The sequence below is a fragment of the Scophthalmus maximus genome, chromosome 21 (assembly GCF_022379125.1).
Source record: "Scophthalmus maximus strain ysfricsl-2021 chromosome 21, ASM2237912v1, whole genome shotgun sequence".
Lineage (NCBI taxonomy): Eukaryota > Metazoa > Chordata > Actinopteri > Pleuronectiformes > Scophthalmidae > Scophthalmus > Scophthalmus maximus.
Genome location: NC_061535.1, coordinates 5,640,091 through 5,661,771, shown reverse-complemented (window position 1 = coordinate 5,661,771; position 21,681 = coordinate 5,640,091). Strand labels below are relative to the sequence as shown.

The window sequence follows — 21,681 nt, the reverse complement described above, 5'->3', positions numbered from 1 at the left end:
TGGTTTGAGGTAATGTTTCACAAAACAATGGTTAAAAGAAGTAATGATTTTAGACATTTATTTCTCTTCCCAGCTTTGAAGCTGCACACTTCAGCTATGTGAGTAGGGGTTACATATTAGCAAATACAGTGGAACACACAGGATACACATATATATTCTTATTTCTGCATAAAAATACCGCTCCCCCCCCCCTTGCCCTTGCCCCCCCCCCTCACACACACAAGCCCTTCACCAAGACGCACATAAGAAGGTTCTCCTCCCCAAAAAGGTGAGCATGTCCAGACAGTTGAAAGTGGTCAGACTCAGGAACACCTCGTTGATGTGCTGCAGGTGAATGTTTTCCAGGTAGTGGAGTCGAAACACGTGGTAGGGGATGAAGCAGACCACCATGACGAGGGCGAAGCACAGGCTCTTGAGCTGCGCGTCGAAATCCTGCTGCGAGGTGCACCCCTGGCGATGCTCCCTGTACAAGACCCTCAGGACGTTTGCCTGGAGCGCCGTCAGCACGGCGGCCACCACTATGATAAGCATGCTCACTATGTAGTTGAACACCTTGGCGCCAGACTTGATGTTTCTCCCAAAGTGGAAGCACAATGTGCCATTCTTCTCGCCGTTGTCCCCGGTGTCCCTGCCGTAGGAAAAGTACATGATGCAAGGGACCAGGACGAGCACCCCCATCCACACCACGCCACTGACGAGGAGCGCGTGGATGCTCCGGAAGGAGGCCTGCTGCTCGGCCTTGTGGTAGAAGGCCATCAGGCGCGTGATGAGGATGACCACGTAGAAGATGAACGACATGTACATGTGGATGTGGATCATGGCGCTGACGACTTTGCACCAAGTGAAGCCCAGGCCCCAGTGCTGAGTCACGTAGTAGTAGATCCTGAAGGGCACCGTGACGAGGAAGACGAAGTGGGCGAAGATGAGGTTGAGCACCGCGATGGAGGTGATGGACGTGGAGCTGGACTTCAAGATGTGCGTCATCAGGCTCAGGCTGATGGTACCGCTGACCAGGACCACGGGGAAGATGGCCAGGAGGACTGTGCGGTACTCGACGGCATCTTCGTTGTTCGAGGGCGAGGAGTCCGTGCTCCCCATGGGACTCTGGACTACTGTGGAGTTCATCTTAGGAGAAGGAGAGCAAGGGAGAGAGGTACGACACACAAAGTTGAAGAATTTGAGATACTCAGGGGTGAATATTACAGGAAATGTTCATTAAAAAGAGATATTAAGAGATAGAGAAAATTAGTAAAAACTGGCAGATTTAGCTTCTTTTTTTAAAATCTCTTAGACGCAAAGCACCTCACTATATTTAGATGTAGAGAATTTACCAATAATATACTGAATGTTGCTATTTGAAAACATAATACAGATCAAGAAATTAACCGGGGTATCATTATAGTGTGTCATGCAAATCAGTGACAGGAAACAGTGCTAAAACAACCTGAGTCTATCTTAAATGAAAAATTCTGAAGAAGTTATGACATTTTACAAAGTTTAATTATTTCTAAGAGAGCAATGCTGCAATTCAAATTGAATCATGGATTATCACAGAGTCGAAACTAGATCCCTCACATACCTTTTGGTCAAGACAAGAGCCGGCTGCCGATTGCTGTGTTAATTTCTTTGAATGTCTTCGACGTCACACCATCTCCACGATGTGTCGATGAGCACGGGAAAAGCTCTTTATCTGTGTGTGTGAGAGCGAGTGTGAACATGTGTCAACTGCAAGTGGAAGTTAGGGTTGCAAAAACGTAGTGTGATTGTGTGTGTGTGTGTGTGTCTGTGTCTGTGTGTGTTGTCAGAAACCACAGTCCTCTTTTGCATATCGTGTGTGCTGTGTGTGTGTATGTGTTTGTTTCCGTGCCATGTGTTATTGCGCGGGCACACACACACGCACGTTAGCACAGCCACAGAGCTTAGTTGCTTCCTCCTCTGGTTGCCTCTCTTCATATGGTCATTATTTTTGTATCCGCTGCGTACACTCACTTATAAACCATTACCTCATGAAGTTGTATTGTATCTATATGATAATAGAGGGAATGTCTATAGAATTGTTGATTAGAAGTATAGGGTGGTTGGTAGCAGTAGAGGTGCATATAATACATCCTTAGGCTTATGGGGTTTGCCACTACAGATTTACACTTCAGGTCTCCAGCCAAATTACCAAAAGACTAAGCAGCATCAATGAATTACTGTCACACAATCTGAAATAAAAAATACACTGCCAACATGTACAGCCTGACCGCTTTTTGATATTATTAACAATGTTCATCTTACCCTAAATCTCTATAAGTTTAACAACTGCAGGTCGAATCGTACTAAAATACAATTGTTGAAATATTTTCTTAAAATATCATGCTGAGACATGCAATGGATAGCCAATAGTCGTTACACTATTATGAAGCTGTGAGAGGTGAAAGAGGATGTGGTGCTGCAAGCTGTTGTTTTGGACAGACATGGTAAACTCTTATTAGATAATCAGTACGCACCATATTAGGCATTTAGTGCAACTCCAGCTGGTGCTGAAGGTCAGGGGGTGACTTTAGAGGTAAATATTAAGGACATTGTTTTTAATTGAGTGGTGGTGAGTTAAAATTCTGCCAGGTGCTAAAGGACTTTTTTCAAGTGCGGTCATATAAGGACATGAGTGGATTTCTGTTTAACATCCCCACGTAGATCTTGTAACCTTTCTGAGCACAGCCCTGTGGAAATATTTGGTCTTACACATGAATAAAGGCAAAAAGGTTAGATATGAATACATTGAAAATGTAAAAAAAAAAAAATTATAAAGAAAAAAAAAAACGTTTTAAAATAACCCAGAGGCTGACGTTTTCTCACTTTGACCTGAGTTGTGGCTCATAGAGATCAGAGAAGGTACAAGAGTGGGCTACTAAACATAAGCCTAAAACACATAGGCAGCGGGTTTCGGAGGCGTAATGATGAAACAATAATAAAAACAGAAAAGTGCATGTGGTCGTCCTTGAGAAATGACGCCTCACACTATTCGCCATTTATGCAACCTTGCATCGGAAAACAGTCGTCTAAGTGTGTCTGACTCGAAACAAGGATTATCTGGGGAGATTGGTGTTTTAGTGACTGGTCAGACAGAGTGTGAAGGACAATGCAGGAGGTCAACCTCTACAGACGGTGCCACTCTACAAAGTGGCCAAAAAACTGAAAAGATTCAACTTTGCCAAAGAGCACAAAGAGGAAACCTGAAGAATTTTGGCAGCATATTCTTTGGTCGGATGAAAACAAAACAAATGTCTTTAGACCAGATGGGGCCCTGCATGTTTGGTAAGTGGGCCTGGCTTAAACAAATACAATTGTATTACATTTCCAGGATTAACATTTTAAAATTTGCGGATCAGTTTTATTGGTACATACACAACACAGTCACAATAAATAAATATAAAAGACCCAAAACATTTTGTTTCTTATAAACAAGGATATATTTAGGCAGCTTTACAGGAAATAGCTACATACTTAAATAGTTATCAATTTATCTGTCTTTGGTGGATCATATATCAGGACCCCTGGCAAACACATAATTCACAGTCACACATTCAAGTCAGTTCATCAATGATTAATGCAAAAACAATGTGCTTGAGACAAAAGAATACAGTGCAAACAAGTACTGTGCAAATGTCTTAGGCCACTCTGGACAATGTTATATTAAAATCATCCATCTAAGCAATAAGAGTTTAAAATGATTTACTACTTGAAATCACATTGTAATACAGAAATAAAAAAGACACGTTTTCACAGGAAATGGAACTTTTTTTTTGGAAGAACTAAAACCTGGTCATTTGCCACATCATTTTCTCAGATAGTCATGTGTGAAATTATTCACACACTTACAGTAAGACAGTAAGAGAGGGGGCGGATTTAAAGCATCTAACTAATAAGGACAAATTAGACGGGGTTTCCAAAAAACAATGAAGCAAAGAGTTTTGCACAGTACTATAAATTATACAGAGTCCTACAACAATATCCCTGATAATGTGTATGTAAACAAAATCTGGTTTAATAAAAACTAATGCTGGATGAAAAGTAGCTAAGAAAAAAGATGAAACATTTAGCGTCACCAGCGTGTTAATGTGTAATGTTGATTTAAGGGAAGTGCACCTTGGGTCTCCTCCACAGGACAAGTCTTTGTGAGGTGAGTATGTGCGTGAACACACTTAGCAGCATCAGGAAGATGGTCATCGACATCACAATCACATAGTGGCTAATGCTGTGAGGGACAAAGAAAGAGGTTTCACATGTTTATGTGCAAAACAAATACCATTTCAAACAGTGGGCTAAAGTAAGTAAGGAGGAGGAGGGACAGTGTGTGTCTATGAGCTACGTTAGTGATTAGGACACCGGGTATTTCCCAGTTAACATACCTCGTGCCAATGTCCAGCCAGCTGCCGTAATCCTGCACCAGGAAGAAAAAGTGCTGAGGAAAGAAAGTGTGAGTTAAAATGTATCATTATCTAATGTTCACATCCAGTCTACTTGGCACAAAATCCTTTTTCAATCTGGCAAGGAACGCCTTACCAGAGCCATCAAGTCAGAGATGACAAGGACTATGAGGAACAAGCTGGAAAAAAGGAACACAAGAAAAAAAGAGAAAGAAGGAATGAAATCGTTATAAACTACTGAGAGCAAAAGTTTTATAATCGTCCACGGCAACACATTTTTACTCAACGTTTAACATGGGCAGTCAATTTACTTCATGCTTCACATGACAAACCACAGATTAGAAACTTTTTTTACGTCAGTCTACAAAGGAAACGGTTGTATCAGATTTAAAGTCGAAACGTCAGGTGTCTGTTTATAGGTTTGCAGCGAGAGGTTACCTTCGCGACGAAAGCTGCGTCACAACTTGGATGGTCTCAAATGTACACATTACTATGATGAACGGGATGATAACCTGCAAGAAAAAAAAGAGGAGAATTTAAGGAAATTTCATTCATTATGAAATCCAGAGAAATGTAATAGATTCAGAATAATGCAGTAGCATTTTTGTCTATTACAAATCACAATAAGGTAGCAATACACAAATAAGAATGCAAAAGAGTAAGGCTAAAACATATTTAAGGATACTTTCTTGATAAATGTACAAATAGATATTGACAAGACACAGTCTGCTATCCGCTTCTCTTTCTTTGAAACTTATTTCCTGAAAATAAACTTTCAGCAGCTTGTTATTTCTCAACAAGGTGTTGAATACAGTAAAAATAGAAAGTGGTACCTTCCACATCATCAGCCCTCCCATGATGAAGGGTTTGAAGACAGTCAGGAAACAATAAACTGACGCTGGGTCAAAACTGGGTGAGAGGTAGAAAGACATGGAGGAAGTGACTGAAGACGACTGGACAGGAATAACCAGAGCAATTCTAGAGAATTATTTTTTAAAATCATTCAGAGAATATAAATATGTGTTGTGGATAGATTTCTTGATGACTGAGTCTAACACATACTGTATGTGGTGAAATGAAAAAAGCATACTCTACACAAGACACTGCCTGGTCTTAACAAAACACATAAATCCAAGAAACTATGACTCAACTTCCTGCAATTTACCACACACGCGCACACACACACGTACACACACACACTTCTATATACAGTGTATAAATACAAAAGACATACAGTACAGACCTGTTAATGGATGCTATGTTCCCTGTGCCGAAGAAAGCTGTTATTATAAAAAATACCTGTAGAAAACGTATGGTCAAGGAAAGAGCTGAAATAATGTTACAACATCAAATACTCTTATCTTACATATAGTCTGGCCTGGACAACTTCCAAATAGACCAGTTGCCAGTGCCAGTTAGGTTATTATTATTTATTTTTTTGTTCTTTCACATGTCACTGTTGCAAATACTCTCATGTGGATACAAAAAAATAAGATCTCCTGATGTCATCCAACTTCAGATGTCGGATCTTGGCAATGTCAATGTTTGCAGAGAAATCAATAGTGGAGAGCTGAAAAAAAAAGAAGGAGAAAAGAAACATTAAAAACATGCATGCATAAAAACAGGCCTGTACACATGTGCTTACACCCATTCACACACATGCATAGACACACCCAAACACATGGCGCTGAGCTGAGAACTCAGGTCCATTATGTCATCACGTCGAGCTTTATTTAAACCTACACCATGAAAGAGGATACAGACAGTTACAGTACATGTCTGAGGGAAATGTCAAACTTGGATCACTGCTTGTTGTGTGGCAGGTTTACATTAAAGACAAATAAATGAAACTGGTAACTCTCCTTAGAGAATCCAGTGTGTGTATGAAATAGCAACATGTGATTTAAGTTTAAAATTGTAAATCTGGAAGCACTTGACTCCCTGACATTTGCACCTCATTTTTGCCACATAGTTTACGCTGTTCTGACAAATCTTCCAAACTCAGAAGCGTACACACGATGGCTGTAGGCTACCTCTTGCCTGCCAGAGACACCCTGTGCGAGCATGGCTTCCTGTTCAATGTTGATCCACACGAACATCAACCAAGATAACACAGGAAGGAACAAGGCCTCTGACCTAGGTTGGAGAGAGCACAAATATTAGAAATATGATCCACACTGTTCAATATGACAACCAATCAATCAAAACTTAATTTGTGTAGCACCTTCCATACAGGATTAGTGTCGTGCTTCAACATAGACAGATGAGCCAAAAAAAGGACAAAACAAATAAACACGGTGACAATTAAATACTATAAAGAATATTTTAAAAAACGCTCAAAAACAAGATAAAACTTATAAATAAATTGAAGAAAAAGTAAATACAATGAAATACAAACATATAACAGTGATGATATTAAAAGACCGCAAAAGCAGAATAAAATTTACAAGATAGAAGATATGAAATGAGTGATTAAAATAAAGTAATGTGTTTAAAACATATCTAATCATAAAGCCAGTCTGAACACTAGACATGGTTTATTGGTGTTGTGTAATATCATGTCTCACCCAGTGCTGAGCAGTAGGTATGTGGCTGCGAGAGAGAGGAATATGCTGAGGAGTCGATGGAAAAGACGAGTAGAGCTCAACAACGGAACCAGCAGAGAAGATCCTGAGAGGAGAGAAAAGAAAAAAAATAATGTGTTGGGTCATATACTGCAGTACAGGTTCAGCCATTTTAACTGGCACAAATCATTCAATATCTGATCAATATGTTTTGAAACGGAACTACTAATATATTTATATGACAAAATGTGATATTTAATCTCCTCAGGTGGTGAGTTGGGACAAGTCTCATGTGCCCAGTGCTCCCTCCCTCCCTCTTACCTAATGTGGTCCAGCTGATGATCTGATTAAGAAGTGGCAGGCCCTGTTTCTGCTGCAGACTGGAGTGTGTGAGGGAGGGCACATATGCACACACTGCCACATGGAGCATCTGTTGAGTTTGACAGGTAATTTTATTATTTTGGTTTTTTTAAATTCAGTAACACACACACACACACACACACACACACACACACACACACACACACACACACACACACACACACACACACACACACACACACACACACACACACACACACACACACACACACACACACACACACACACACACACACACACACACACACACACACACGCGCTGCAGTTACCTGGGCAACAAACTGCTGTCTGTCACCAAGGTGCAGCGGTGTTCTCCGTCGTGATGACCAGAGGTAACAGGCTGATGTGAAGAGAGCAAGTAGACCTGCGCAGGTACTGAGCCAACAAACAACAAATATTACTATAACACACACAGCATCTAGCTTAATGTTGCACATGTACGTTGTATAAAGGTATTACAGCAATAATTATCAGCTTAATTATCAGTCTCTGACTCCTGTAGAATTTTTAGTTTTATTTACAGCATCATGAGGCTTTTTGACCGGTTATTTAAAGGGGAACCACGCCCACTTTACATATCACCTTCAGGTAGCTTGTAATGGGAAGGCCGGTTTAGCTTTTCAAATTAGTTGGAAAATGGCTTCTGTGGATATAGCTTTGTTAGATCTGAGAAATTAACCCTAGTGATGACTCGGATTGAAGGCTACAACATTTTATAGATTGCAAATTCTAATTGAAAACCGAGGGGGAAAAAAAGTTAATTGAAGATTTAACTATTTAAACTAAATGGAAGTTTGCATACATTTTCCATATTTTGGACAATTGTATATTGATATGGGGAAAACATTGATATTTTGATATTGAACAAATCATACTGCTCATCTAGTTCTGAATTCAAGAAAACTAATTTTGTCAATCTGTGATGTCATTTAATTTAAGAATGGAGAAAAAAAACCTTTTGAGGTCTTGTAAATGTAAGAAAACAGAGGAATCACTCACACCAGATGTATGTTCGGCTCTCTTCCCACAACAGGCATCAGGGGGAAAAGAGCCAAAAACAAGCTGCCCAGAAACCAGCTCAATGAGTGGAACTACATGCGGACAGAGACAACACATGCACATAGTTAGAGGATGTATGACAATTCATTTTTTAACAAACAAACCAGATACTAATCTGAGGTAGACTGATTATTTATAAGTTTAAGGGAACGTCAAAAATGTGTGCAAGTTCCACAACAAACCACTTAGTTCCCATCTTTGTGCATCGCTTAACCCACAGATGTTTCAACAAATTGACGCAACTAAAAGACAAAATGAACAACCACATTTTTCAAAAGGAAGAAAGAAAAGAGAAATGATTTCAGGACTGGGGCAGAGGATTGAAATAAGTGATCAAGTGTCGAATCATATAACGATCTTGATTATTGAGGAGAATTTATGAAACGGGTTTACTTATCAATGAAATGCTGAATAAAAAAAATGTGAGGGTGGTGTAAAAAGAAATCTAAAAGGCAATACAGAAATCCAAAAGATAATCTATTCAATCATGTTGATTATATTCATTCTATTAACTATTAATTAAGGTTATTGCACTTTTTTCACCAAGTAGATTCTTTCAGCGTCTTTTTTGTTCATTGATAAAGGTGACTGATTTGTCCATGAGTTGGCTTAACATCCATCAGTCAAGAAAAATTCTGCAAAAGGGTTTAATTCACAGGAAACTCCATCTCCTATTCCCACATTTCCTGGAGAGACATCATTTTCCATCACCTTTTCCAAGTATGGAAATCTACTTATTCAAATACCATGACTTTTCCTGGCAATACTCGACATGTCTAGTTTGAAGTCATTTTACATTTTTTGTTTCCAAAATGAGAGTATTACTCATTCATTAGCTATCGGAGCCATTATCTGTGACAGAGTTACCTTGGCCTTGCCAACAAGTCCTGACAGGAAGGGCCAGAGCGAGAGGACAGCCAGGCCCACAGTCAGCACGGCGCGATAGAAGAAACTCGCCACCTGGGGGCAGCAGAGGTGAGCCGTCACCCACAGTGAACTGTAAACTACATTGTATCATAATGTACATGTAGTATTTGGAGGTCGGCTAATGCTGTATAGCAGAAATATGCCTCTACCTATACATTACAGAACCTTATAGAACACCTACCAGTAACTCAACTCCAAATGCCACCAGCACAAAATAGCCAAAACATTTCCACAGTGGAAGAGAAGGAGCCGACTGAATCAAATCTGTCAGAGTACGAGACCTAAAATGGATCATTTATGAGATTATTATTTCACGTGATAACATTGAGAAGAAAACAAAAATGCAAATGCAGTGGGAAAACACCACTTCAAAGGATGTAAATTATCTCATCACTTGCGACAGACATGCATGAATGTGATGTGTGTGGTAAATAAGAGCCAAGATAAAAAGTGCAATATTCATTGACTGTTTATAATGTATGTGTGCACATGTGTTTCATGTTTTTTGTGGTACTCACTCCTTCAGGACAGAGTACCATATGGGGACAGGCAGCAGGCAGTAAATGTAGTAGGTAACAGGGCTCCTTTGGATAAGCAGGAACCCAGTGATCACCACTGTCACACACATACACAGCCTCTCCAGGGTATAGCTGGGCATCTGCCAACGCAAAAACATGACTTATATAGCTTGTTTTGGTGGAAGGAATCCTTAAAGGGGGAAAAAAAACAAATCAGGGATATTATTGTATGCCTTGACCTGTCTGAGGATGCTGGGATGTCTGTTGAGGCGAGCGTGAGTCTTCAGTATCACCAAGACAACATACGAGGTCCAGCCTACAAATCCCAGCACCACACTGCAACCCAGGAAGAACCTGTCATAGGTATGGTAGTAGACCAGGCCCTCCAGGGAATGGGTTATCAGAGACTGGCACAGAGAGATCTGATGAGAGGCCGACACATGGGGTAAAAGAAAGAGGGTATGTTAGCAAAAGCATGGAGAGAAAAAAAAAAATTCAGTAATGAATGTAGCAACAAAAACATCCATATAAATGTGTTAATGTAGACAACATTCACCACAGTTTAGCTGATTCCATTGGTGTCGGCCATTACAATGACCGTCTGCCGAGTATTATGGTAATAATCACAGCTCGAGTGCTAAATGTTTGCATGTGTAAACAGCAGGTTTTTAAACAGCATAAGCTGCCGATGGTCTTTTCGCTGACACTCACAGCATCCTCGTACTTCTCCAGCTGAATCAACATTCTGGCCTTGTTGATGAATCCTGCTTGTTTTGACTCAGTCAGTTGTCTGGGGGGGAAAAAAGAAAAGAGGCAAAGGAATAAAGACGAACTGCGTGACTTCGCATTTAAATCAGGTCTCTAATACAACGACTCCATAAATGTGCTTAATATTTACACAGGCTAGAAATATAATACTTGGAAAGGTTCTACACTCTCCGCACTTTGTACATGATGTGAAAGGTGCCAGACATGAGCACTTGGTAAATATGTTGTGATGAAAAGTGAATTCATGGTATTAAAAAAAGGTGCTTTATGTTTAGTTTTCTCTGCAGCTAAATCTGGTTCCTTGCAGGGGCTTGCACTGCTGCTGTGTTTATAAGACAAGACGTTATATTACGCCTTTTGAGCAGCACTACTTCTTGTGAGAAGACTGGATGCCGATTGACAAGACCGACGAGTGTCGTATTTAATTCTGTTTCCTGGTCGATTTGTGTTTACCCAGTGGTGTTTGATGCTGAATTCAAAACGTTTAAGCTTGACTGGTAAGTAAAAAGCTACTCACGTTGACGATGAAGCAATAGCAAAACTTACAAAAAGCTCTTTTAATACAGTTGCTGTTAGTCATTAATTCACTTATTGTACTTACTGGTATGGGCTGAAGCGAAAAGACAAGGTTGTCTCCTTTTTCTGGGTCATTTTCATCTACAAAAATAAAATAATATACATATATAGCACTGTCATTATAGTTGTACTACCATTCATGTACATCAGCACAATTTATAACTTGAAATGATACATTGGTACACAGACACATACAATGGTATACAGAGTTAAGAAGTAACCCACAGTTTCCCACAGCAGAGATGCATGCTGTCATACCTTAAATTGCTCGAGTACTTGAATAGCATTAGTGTACATGCTCTCTGCCTTGAACAGGTCACTGTTGTTAAGGTAGGTATGAGGTAGCACACCCTGAGGCAACACAAATACACATCAAGATGAACATCAAGTCATAATTATGTATTGAAAACATTAATTGCTGAACAAATCAGAACTCAAATGAGAATTAAGATTAATTCACAGATTTTTGCAGCCACCAAAATGTACTTCCATTTTGGAAAAAAAAAAGACATACAAACAGTTACACACAACTTGATAAGTTACGTCAATAAAATAATATTCCCGTTTTGCCTAGATTATGTTAGAACTTACAACTGAGTTGACAGGAATGGGCACACCAATGAGAGACGCCATGAGGGGAGCAATGTCAGCCTGCAGGAAACGATAAAAATGATTTCATTTTATTGACCTGTCATTCTGTTATATCGCCGCTGTCATACACACTGAACATAGTGACAATGATTAATTATTGTTACTGTAGGGCCAGGCCAGGGATCTCACCTGACTGACATCAACCCGACGGAGGTGCTCCAGTTTCCAATCTGGGAGAAACAGAAGGGGATTAATTAAAAAAATAAAATAAAACAAGATAAAATACAAAATGTCACTCTGCCTCTGTGAGAACAGTGCATGAGTTTAGCACCTTGTAGGTATCCATCGTCATAGGGTTGGGGTTCAGTGACTCTCAGGGCATTATGAACTCCAGCCCCCCACACCACTAAAGGGGTGAGTGTCTCAGATGGATGGCCTGCACCGTGGGAACCTGCAGGCACGTGCAAGAAAACACGCACAAATAGAAAAATTCACGCACTTCAACAAATGCCTCAAGAGTCCAAAGAGTTCATTGACATTTTTTGTCAACTTGCAGACAATAAAAACACACACATACATAAACAAAAGTCTTACCCCAGTTTGTCATGCCATGATCAGAAGTGAACACATAGGCCGTTCTGCCATCATAACCAAAGAATTCTTCTACAATAGACACCAACTCAGCTACACCAGTGTCAACTAGACCAATGTTGTCCAGGTACTCCCTGAAGACAATACACAAAAGACAAATACAAGATGAAGATACCACTACTTGAATTGAATGCTGGTTTGGGAGGATACGTTAATTTCCTTTTTATGTTATGAAGAGTGGACTCAAATAAAATCAAAATCGCAGCAAACAATATTTAAAAACGTGTCTCTTACTGTGACATCGGCCTGTGGGCGTGTCCGTTTGTGTCGATGCCCAGCAGATGCAGAAAGAGGACATTCTTATCCTCGAGCAGACTGGCCCTCAGACTTGAGTTAGACTTTGCTGACTGAAAGAATGACTGTTGACAGAAAGAAAAACAGTTGGATTTATTGATAATATCCTCACTGACAGGAAGGAATCTACATACTTCTTTGTTATAATGTACCCATAATTTCCAATAAAGCTCACGTTAGCTGTACTATAATCTACTCCAATTAATCACAAATGACATAAATATGATACTAAAAGCCAGCCTTGATGCATTAAGAGACAATGAAGACGGAAGTGGAAAATGTACTTCACACAGGCAAATACAAATACTTATAGGTTAAAGATAGAAGGTTAAAGATTTAACAGCCTGTGTGCTCCCGGCTAATACGTATCAGATTCTTTCTTAACACAAAAGACTATATAAATAACTTTATACATTAATTACACATAACTATCATTAGTATTTCTTCTAGCATACTTTGACTTGAGTGAACACCCAGCTGTCCAGCCTGGAGGCATCGGTGGAGGCAAAGTCCTCCTCCTCTGCTGGGTATGTGTAGGTGTACACATGGTCTCCACTGGCACCTGGAAGACAGACGAAGGAACATGAGACTCATTAGAAGGACTTTATGTTTTTAAAATATTAAAATATGTAAGCAGTTATGTGAAATTTTAAATGTTATGCTCGCGTTATTTATTGTGCATACATGAATGTGTTGCAAAGTTTGTTTTTTGATTTTGATACAGACTTTATCTGTGATCTATCTTTGGTTTTTTTTATTGATTAGGGCTTTGTGTGTGGGTTTTTGTGTTGTTTGCGTGGGTGTGTGTGCATGTGTGTGTGCTTATGTACCTTTGGCAAACATGGGCAGAATATCAGGGCTGCCCCAGCACCAGGTGTGTCTGCTCTCATTAAACACAGAGTCAAACTCTACGGGATTCTCCTTCCAGCCTGACAACACACACACAAACAAAAGGTTAATGCATGTGCTGTCACAAACAGAAAAACAACACCCACACAGACACATACAACATGACAGCAAAAACACACCCACTCATTAACCTTTCCCATTGATTTTTTCCCTGTATACATGCACAAATGCACACCTAAATTTATTATTATTATTATTATTACCTTTAGCAACAGCACTAACATCCTCATAGAAGCCGGCGATTAGAGCAACATGACCGGGCCGAGACTCGGTGGGCACACGTGTGTGCGACACGCCCCAGGTGCCGCTCTCCTCTATCACACTCCTGATATTTGGAAATGCAAACACATACACCACTTACTTTGGATTCATGGGCAAATTATTAGAAAAAGACCAAGACTGACTGACTGACTGACAGACAGACAGACAGACAGACAGACAGACAGACACAGTCAACGTTTTCCAACCTCAGGTATGGAGCCCTGGATGAGCCGTCGGGGAGTAAGGTCAAGAGACTGTCGGCTCTGAGGCCATCGGCCACCAACAACACCAGTCTGGAGGCAGGCGGTGTCAGCGTCGTGGCCCGGGGCGTCATGCCGTGGACCAGGGGAGAGGTGAAGTAGATGTCAAAGATAGAAATAAAGAAGATCACGTGGACTGCCAGTCCAACCAGGAAGAAGGCGATCACCCTCATTTTTTTGCCGGGCCTGCAGAACAACCTGGAGACAGAGAGAAAGCAAGAAGGAAGATTTCATGTTGAGATTACATGAGAGAAAGAAAGACAACAACAACAAAAAAAGATTGATATTATTGACAGTGTAACTTTACATTTAGGATTAAGAGGTCAGTTCAAAGCTAGAAGCAGTCATTATAAAGGTTCAGTGTCCTGTGGACTGGTTAAGCCAAAGTATTTGTCTTCAGAAACAGAATAATCCTTCCGTCACCCTATGCCATTGGTCAACGTGCAAAGATGATGTCTTTGATAGTTATTTCGGTGCACTGTAAAGAGACTGACAAACATCAGATAAACCTGGAATGACTCAGTGAAAGACTTGAATCAATGGCTCAAGAAACAAGTCTTACCTGTATGTTACGTCGGCGGGATCCGACTGTGAAACCGGAGGGCGCTGACTCGTTGCTGAATGAATGGAAGAACAGTTTAATCTACTTCCATTTCACCTGTTTAGGCCAACTGATTCAGCTTCTATTGTATCTTCGCACATGAGCGATTACTAACACAGAAGAGCCGGGCAGACTGAGGCTTTGGTGTAGTTAAAGAAGATCAACGTAATCTTCAAGTGCGCGCTTTTACAGAGCCAACTGTGCCTCTCTTTTAAGAAGATTAGCTCAAAGAAATTCAGGTGCCATGAGCATTCCACTTCCTTGTTGTTGACTGACGTCGCCCTATGAGCGTCGCAGCGGAATTGTGGGTACTGTAGTTCACACATTTCCCAGCGAGGTTTCCATTTAAAAAACACCTCTCACAAAACGTTTTAAAGGATATACTGAAAGCTTTATGTTTTACAATGTTATCATCGCCAATTGCAGTGCAGTTTGACCAGAAATTATATTTTTTACAGCTTGTGTATCTTTGACAACACAGTAGCTAGCACAGGCTATGTTGTCAAATGTGCCCTGCCCAGTTTTTCTTTCTGTGCCAAGTATCCAATCATTTTCTAGAATCCCATCCAAGAGGCGGGGTTTCACATAACGTCCCTTGGAATTCGACCAATCACAGCCCTCCGTTCTTTCCTCTTGCCAAACCCACCTACCAAACACAAGCTAGCTTTACATCCATTTAGGAAGAGGGAGGTTCAGATTAGCCGAGCAGGTTTAGATCAGCTAGAAATCTTTATCGTGTAAAAATGGCGTCGGTCAACCCGTTTAATCTCAGCGATTCCGAGGAAGAGGCTGAGCGGCGCCCCAATGAGACAGTTGACACAGGGAGGAGCCCGAGCGAGGGGGCGCCGGGGCCGCCGCCGGGCAACCCGTTCTCCCCGCCTGCGGACGCTGAGCCTCCGACGCTGCTGCTGTCTAGCAACCGAACGAGCCCCAGCGGCGAGGGCATCTCGTTTTCGGCCGCGGCGACCTCCGCCATGGCAGGCGGCGCCGAGACGCGGGTGTCGGTGGATGTCGTCGCTGCTCAGCTCCTGCGGGACCAGTACATTCTCACGGCCCTGGAGTTCCACACGGAGCTGCTGGAAGCGGGCAGGGAGCTCCCGAGGCTGCGCGATTATTTCTCCAACCCGGGCAACTTCGAGCGACAGAGCGGCACTCCGCCGGCCAAAGACCAGGTCCTCGGACCCGGGGGACCGCTGAGTGAGTAGCCGCTCCCCGGGGCTCGTCGCGTAACGTTAGCTGTCAGCTAGCATCTGTGTCCAACGCCGGTGCGGTCGCTAACTGACATTTGCCCGAAACGTTGGATTTTGAAAACCGATCGATCGTGAGCCATCCGCTTGCTGCACCTGCCCTGCCGGTCCAGTGGGGCCTACAGCTGCGTTGGCTGACTTTCAGAGAGGAGCGCGACAGACTCGCGGGAAATGTGGTCAGACCACAGTAGGCTGTTTGGTAGCCGGTCGAAATATAACTGTGAAGATGAATCCGTGATGCTGTGCCAGGCCGGCTGTGATCGTTCAAGTGTAATCCAGCGCCGCTGGAAAACACGCGCTTTCCCCCCGTTTCTTTAGAGACCGCACGGAGGTCAGAGGTCAGGATGGGTTGCAGAAAAGGACACGAGAGGTCAGGAGGACAGGCGAAGGGCCATCCGCCTCCATTTACTGCATTTAGGGAAATACTTCGCAGCGGTATATGGTGGAGGAAATCTGTCTGGACCCATAAACAAACGTGCCATGCACATAGTAACCATGGTGACATCCCATGCCTCAAGTAATAAAGCCTGCCAGATGAGCAGCGGGAATAAGTTGAGCCCGATAACTTCAAGTGAACCGTGGCAAAGCACAGGAGCTCGTTGTTGAAGGAGAAATCAACTTCCTTGATTTTCTCCACACACGGCGATCTGGCTCGATCCAGGAGAGAGAGCAAGGAAAGGGTCCACCCTATCTTTTAAACCCTCTATGAGACACACGAGCAGGGAATTGCCTTTAGTATTGGTCGAAATTGATAGCGGGCCGTGCTGTCAGAAAGAAGCACGGCAGTGTGATTAGAAAATGGTTTCCTGGCACAGTTTTTTTTGGTTGATGTGCAGGATCATTAGCAGATAGCAGCCAGTCATATATCCACTGCATCCGTTGTCTGTCAGTATGAACCCCCACCATAGAGAATTAAATACATTCATCAACCAACTTTTTATACGTGACTGCAGCAGCCAATGGAAGCAACTGTGAACTGCGTGTATGGGCTGCAAAGTGGTGTAGTGTCTGCTTGTTGCGTTATCATACGAAGCCTCAAAAGGTTTTTGGAGCGAGGTTACAGAATAAATGTCAAAGCGTGACAGGACTTGACAGCGCTCCTATTGTGAAACTGACAGTAAGGACATGGAGAAACCCAAATCACAGTCTTATTGGCTATTGATGAGAGCAGAGGCTCATTGGAAAAAAAGCATAATCCTAAAGGAAGCTAAAGAAGTCAAATCTGCCATATGCAGATAGAAATTAACGAAGCAGCTGACGAGAGTAGATTGGATAGAATGCGGTGAACTCAGCCCGAGGCCATGTCACTTTTCTTTCCAGCATAATCTGATAGTGAAGACCTCATGTGATCACTGGAATGATCTGTTTCCTCGTGTAGCCAGTCTCGGAGGGCAGGGTCCTGCAACATTTAGATACAGTTCAGTAGGTTACGGAGAGGAAGGTATAATGATAGAATAGCTTATGTCTCCTGTTGTTGACGGAGTAGGTAGTGGTTTTAGACAGTTTATCACAGATATCTGGTTCTGCTCCTTCTGATAATATGAAAGTATTATCTGATAGTATGAAAGTATTGTCAGAAGCTGCCCTGTACAAAAGCTAATTATGAGCCTTCTGTGTCATTGTCGTGGTTGTAAGCCACGGGCGGTTGATTGCACTGATCGTGTATGTATGGATAATTGTTGTGTTACAAGCTGCAGCATACTGTATGTGCAGCTGTTGCTCTAAAGCCACGTGACCCTCGGCAAGGCATCTCACACCGCTTTGCTAATTTGCTGCAGGGAAGCATGGACGACCCTCCCTCCACCTCTCATCGTTGGGCAGATATTTGCTCATGTGATATGAAGGACTGTCTGAGACTGTTAAATAAATGGTTAATAGTAAACTGCCATATCTAAGAAGTATGCGTGGCTTGCCATGCACGACACGAAACCAGAAAACGGCCAAATGATCTCAGGACAAGAATCTGAAAGTTAATTTGTAGCTGCAGCCATCGACCATCTGCTACTACTTCAGATACATCAAATATTAGATCCCCATGATAAGTTCTGGGTTGGGCTCCCCTGTTGCATATCTGAAGAATTTGGCAATCCAGGTCAACCACACGGCAAACATTGTGGTCATTGTCAGCCCTTTAGAGACAAACCTATATTTGTATACACTGCCTGTTAGCTGGCCCAACCTCACATACTCTCTCTCTCTCTTTTTCTCCTATTTAATTTTTTTTACTTCCTTTATTACGTCTATCCATCGTGTCCTCTGTGCGTGGCAGGGGGTTAGTATTGTGTGAGAAGGTGATTAATGATATTGCTGAGTGTTGGCCAGGGCTCCATGCAGTTCTGGACCGGCTCCGACTGACTCCTGGCCCCTGTTCATAACTGGGCCTACTTAAACTTTGTGTGCTTCTATGTGTGTTAGTGTTTATGTGCATATACAGCGGTGCATAATCACAACATGGGTTATTATTGTGTGTTAGTTGTTGATTGGCACGGGTGCTACTTCTACACATTCTTGAATCAGCATTATACTAACTTAGTTCCATAGAAACTATGTTACTGTGTAGTCACAGTATGTTCCATTACAAACATGTAAGAGATTAAAAAAGGGTATATGTTGAACCAGGGTTCAGGCGATAATCATATCCTCTGTTAATATCCTGGGTTTATTCGATGGATATATTTTCAATATTTTGATATTCTGAGGCAAATGTGTGCACAGGTCTGTGTGCCACTGCCTGCACGTGAAACAATTGTTGCATCCCATTTGTATAGCTGCATTCTATATCCACTGACAGTCTTCCCAAAATGTCCCCTCCATTTGAAATACAAACTTGTTTGATACCTGCTAAAGATCCGCTCACACTCATCTCCTTGTCTGCACTTGTATCAGCCCTTTTTAAATGTTTCTCTGCGATTCTTGCACCTCGTTCTCCACCTCCAATCTATCTGCTTAGTTTTTTCTACACGCCAACGCAGGAAAACAATCCTCTGTGTCAGGCTTTCCTATTTTCTAATCCCTGAAAAGCTCCCGTCTTCATCTCAATTTTCTTTCTTTTTCTTTGAGATTTCATATTAAATCACAAACTAGCAGAGGGAGAAGCTTCCTTCCCTCACTACAGTGATAAAGGCTTGTCTGTAACAAGTGATGTGAGGTGGCGACACTCGTGCGCTCAAGAGCACTAAGAGAGAGAGAGAGAGGGAGGGAGAGAGACTGTGCATGGATTTGTGTGTGTGTGCATTTAGTACAACCTGCGTGGCGGGAGGGCAGTGAGGAGGTGACAGTCTGAAGAGTCAGATCTATCACAGTCCTGACAGAACGCACCACAGGCACCGAGCTGAAAGGTCAGCCAGGAAGAAATACTTGTTTTTTGCACACACACACACACACACACACACACACACACATGCTTGCTTATAGAGGGATTAACCAGACCTTAGCATGGCAGAACAATTATCACTCGCACAGACACTCTCAACCAATGAAACACCGTGACTGTACAGTCACACGTGTCTGTGTGTTTTTGTAAAGGTGCTGCTTGATCATACATCTGAAGACATGACCCACACATAACACACATGTTGTTGCCCCTGTAGTTGTGATGGACACTCATTGACATAATGCCTTTCTTAGCCGCCCCCCCCCCCCCCCCCCCCCCCCCCCAGTCAAAGTGTCCTCTCATGGATGAATAATAATCTTAAAAATAAATAAAATAAATAAAAGTATCTACTTAAATGCTTTTCACCCAAATGTCTAGGCTTATTAACATCTACTATTTATGAAAAGAAACTTGGCTTGTGTCAAGCATTACTTAATCACACACACACACACACACACACACACACACACACACACACCGTGGTTTTACTCTGACATCCTCCCTTAGGTTTCCTTTGCTCTAATTACCACACAACAGTGACCCTTTTTGCAAAACGAGTGATAATCGTACAGTCTCAGTCATTGATGTGAATCATCAAAGATGATTCTATCACACCCAGACAAAACCCAGAAAAATATCACTCATGTAGAAAAACCTATGGTCTCGACCTGCAGTGTGTGTGTTTTTGGTATTCACTCACTCACCACACCTTAGCTTTGCTTAGCCACGGCTTTAAGGCTAACAAGACCACACACTGCATCTGGTTTGACCTTTTTTCTGTACATGTTGATGATATCAGAGAGCAAACAGGCCAATCTCGCACTTGTATTGCAGTGGGAGGAAAGCTAACACCATCGGCAGAGCTACCGGGCCTGCCAAGCTCAGTGAAGCAGGATCGTGTGTGTGTGTGTGTGTGTGTGTGTGTGTGTGTGTGTGTGTTTGTGTGTGTGTGTGTGTGTGTGTGTGTGTGTGTGTGTGTGTGTGTGTGTGTGTGTGTGTGTGTGTGTGTGTGTGTGTGTGTGTGTGTGTGTGTGTGTGTGTGTGTGTGTGTGTGTGTGTGTGTGTGTGTGTGTGTGTGTGTGTGTGTGTGTGTGTGTCAGCTATATCTGTTCTTTAAGTGAACAATACGTTTGGCAATCCTGTTAGTTTGGAAATGGACGTGTCCATGAGGTTAAGGTCTCAGAGAAGTCGACTTGTACGTGAGCTGCTCAACATGTGGGCTCATCTGACTTATGTGGTCATGTTGTCGTATCCTCGTCTCACCGCTGTCTCTGTGTTTTATGTTCAGATCGAGCGGGGAGCATCAGCACCTTGGACTCCTTGGACTTTGCCCGCTACTCAGACGATGGCAACCGCGAGTCGGACGAGCGGTTGGCAGGTAAGATGAACGGGCAAGACTGAAATGCGAGCGACTAAAACCCAGCTTAAGTCTAAGATGGACGAAAAGATCAGAATGTGAGGGTGTCATGGAAATAAAAAGATTAAAAAAACTTGACATATTAGATGTGTAGGCTGCATCACAGTGGCCAAGCTTTATAACGGTTTGAACCGAAATTACTAAATATTTTTTAAACACATTTGATGTCAGAACACACACTAAACAATGGTGCCATTAGTCACATTATCTCAATGCTTTGTTGCTGTCGAGCGTTCACAATAGACCAGTTCAGAGAAAATTTATTAACACAATATGTTGTTCTAAGCTGTGGGGATTTGTGTTCCACTTCCAACCTGCAGTATTCCGTCTTTAACTCTGTAGAGGAGGTGTTCTCGCGTCCTCAGCTGTCACGCTGTTGAGCCAGTCTCTGGTATTTTTGGTACAGGATCTTTCTCGGCATCGTTTGAAAGTCACGCTGCCTTCTCACCTGTGGCTCTGTCGTGACACGCCATGACACCGTTTTAGTCAAATTCATTAACACTCGAGTCTGACACGGATGGCGCCTCAGCACACAACTCATTTTGGATTTCAGGACGCTGTTGTCAGGAAGAGAGCAAACTCGATGTTTAATAAACCATTTACTTTATTGTCGATGCAGAAGGGACAGTGCTACCATGCAGGGACAGTTCATATTATTTCAACTTATTCTGCCTCTTGTTTTCTTCCTTGTATTTTATACTCGCCTACATGAAAACATTACTTTGTAGCCCCGCACACTATGCCATGGTACGGTGGTTAACATTATCCATTGCCAGCTTTCTGTAGTCATCCTCCTATTTGGTCAGTGAATCCTGAAGCCCCAATCCATGTAGGGATTTATGGAAATCTGAACAAAAGTGTTAAAACAGTGG

At 42.2% G+C, this 21,681-nt stretch overlaps 3 protein-coding genes and 1 long non-coding RNA gene across 9 annotated transcripts in view; 2 read left to right on the top strand and 2 right to left on the bottom strand.

The window, feature by feature from the left end:
- Positions 1–41: 41 nt before the first annotated feature.
- LOC118290933 (probable G-protein coupled receptor 141) lies at positions 42–1,821 on the bottom strand. The gene is made up of 2 exons (XM_035618706.2): positions 1,580–1,821; positions 42–1,125 (listed from the first exon to the last, which is right to left on the bottom strand). The coding sequence occupies exon 2, from the start codon at positions 1,123–1,125 to the stop codon at positions 229–231; it is 897 nt and encodes a 298-aa protein (XP_035474599.1). The 5' UTR covers positions 1,580–1,821; the 3' UTR covers positions 42–228.
- LOC118290934 lies at positions 1,018–9,866 on the top strand. The gene is made up of 3 exons (XR_004786508.2): positions 1,018–1,153; positions 7,245–7,422; positions 7,657–9,866. It is a non-coding gene; the product is annotated as an uncharacterized LOC118290934 (long non-coding RNA).
- Positions 3,355–15,441, bottom strand: pign (phosphatidylinositol glycan anchor biosynthesis, class N). Of its 2 annotated transcripts, XM_035618702.2 has the most exons (30): positions 15,423–15,441; positions 14,734–14,788; positions 14,118–14,369; positions 13,854–13,975; positions 13,572–13,670; positions 13,197–13,303; positions 12,682–12,806; positions 12,391–12,521; positions 12,128–12,247; positions 11,986–12,026; positions 11,797–11,856; positions 11,464–11,556; positions 11,231–11,286; positions 10,573–10,651; positions 10,101–10,283; positions 9,862–10,001; positions 9,525–9,624; positions 9,284–9,376; positions 8,357–8,448; positions 7,627–7,732; positions 7,298–7,406; positions 6,980–7,082; positions 6,446–6,548; positions 5,896–5,982; positions 5,656–5,711; positions 5,246–5,321; positions 4,851–4,924; positions 4,549–4,591; positions 4,395–4,447; positions 3,355–4,240 (listed from the first exon to the last, which is right to left on the bottom strand). In XM_035618702.2, the coding sequence occupies exons 3-30, from the start codon at positions 14,342–14,344 to the stop codon at positions 4,117–4,119; spliced, it is 2,802 nt and encodes a 933-aa protein (XP_035474595.1). In that variant the 5' UTR covers positions 14,345–14,369; positions 14,734–14,788; positions 15,423–15,441; the 3' UTR covers positions 3,355–4,116. The 2 variants fall into 2 exon arrangements, with proteins under 2 accessions (XP_035474595.1, XP_035474593.1); XM_035618700.2 differs by lacking the exon at positions 15,423–15,441 and having other exon boundaries at positions 14,734–15,397.
- Positions 15,433–21,681, top strand: part of relch (RAB11 binding and LisH domain, coiled-coil and HEAT repeat containing) — a 29,928-nt gene continuing 23,679 nt past the window's right edge. For 2 of the 5 annotated variants that reach the window (XR_004786507.2, XM_035618699.2), the window contains exons 1-2: positions 15,433–15,969; positions 20,681–20,770. Coding sequence is in view for 4 of the 5 variants with exons in the window: in XM_035618699.2 (XP_035474592.1) it covers positions 15,516–15,969; positions 20,681–20,770 (544 nt within the window). In the remaining variant the exon portion in view is untranslated. The remainder of the gene's footprint in view (positions 15,970–20,680; positions 20,771–21,681) is intronic. The other 3 variants (XM_035618697.2, XM_035618696.2, XM_035618698.2) reach the window with 2 other exon arrangements.

Excerpts from the sequence above, each read along its gene's own strand:
- pign (XM_035618702.2), bottom strand. The coding sequence starts at position 14,344 with ATGAGGGTGATCGCCTTCTTCCTGGTTGGACTGGCAGTCCACGTGATC. Across the intron at positions 8,449-9,283 it reads GACTTGTTGGCAAGGCCAAG|TTCCACTCATTGAGCTGGTT; the intron begins GTAACTCTGTCA and ends GTCCGCATGTAG. Across the intron at positions 6,549-6,979 it reads TACCTACTGCTCAGCACTGG|GTCAGAGGCCTTGTTCCTTC; the intron begins GTGAGACATGAT and ends TCTCCAACCTAG.
- LOC118290933 (XM_035618706.2), bottom strand. The coding sequence starts at position 1,125 with ATGAACTCCACAGTAGTCCAGAGTCCCATGGGGAGCACGGACTCCTCG.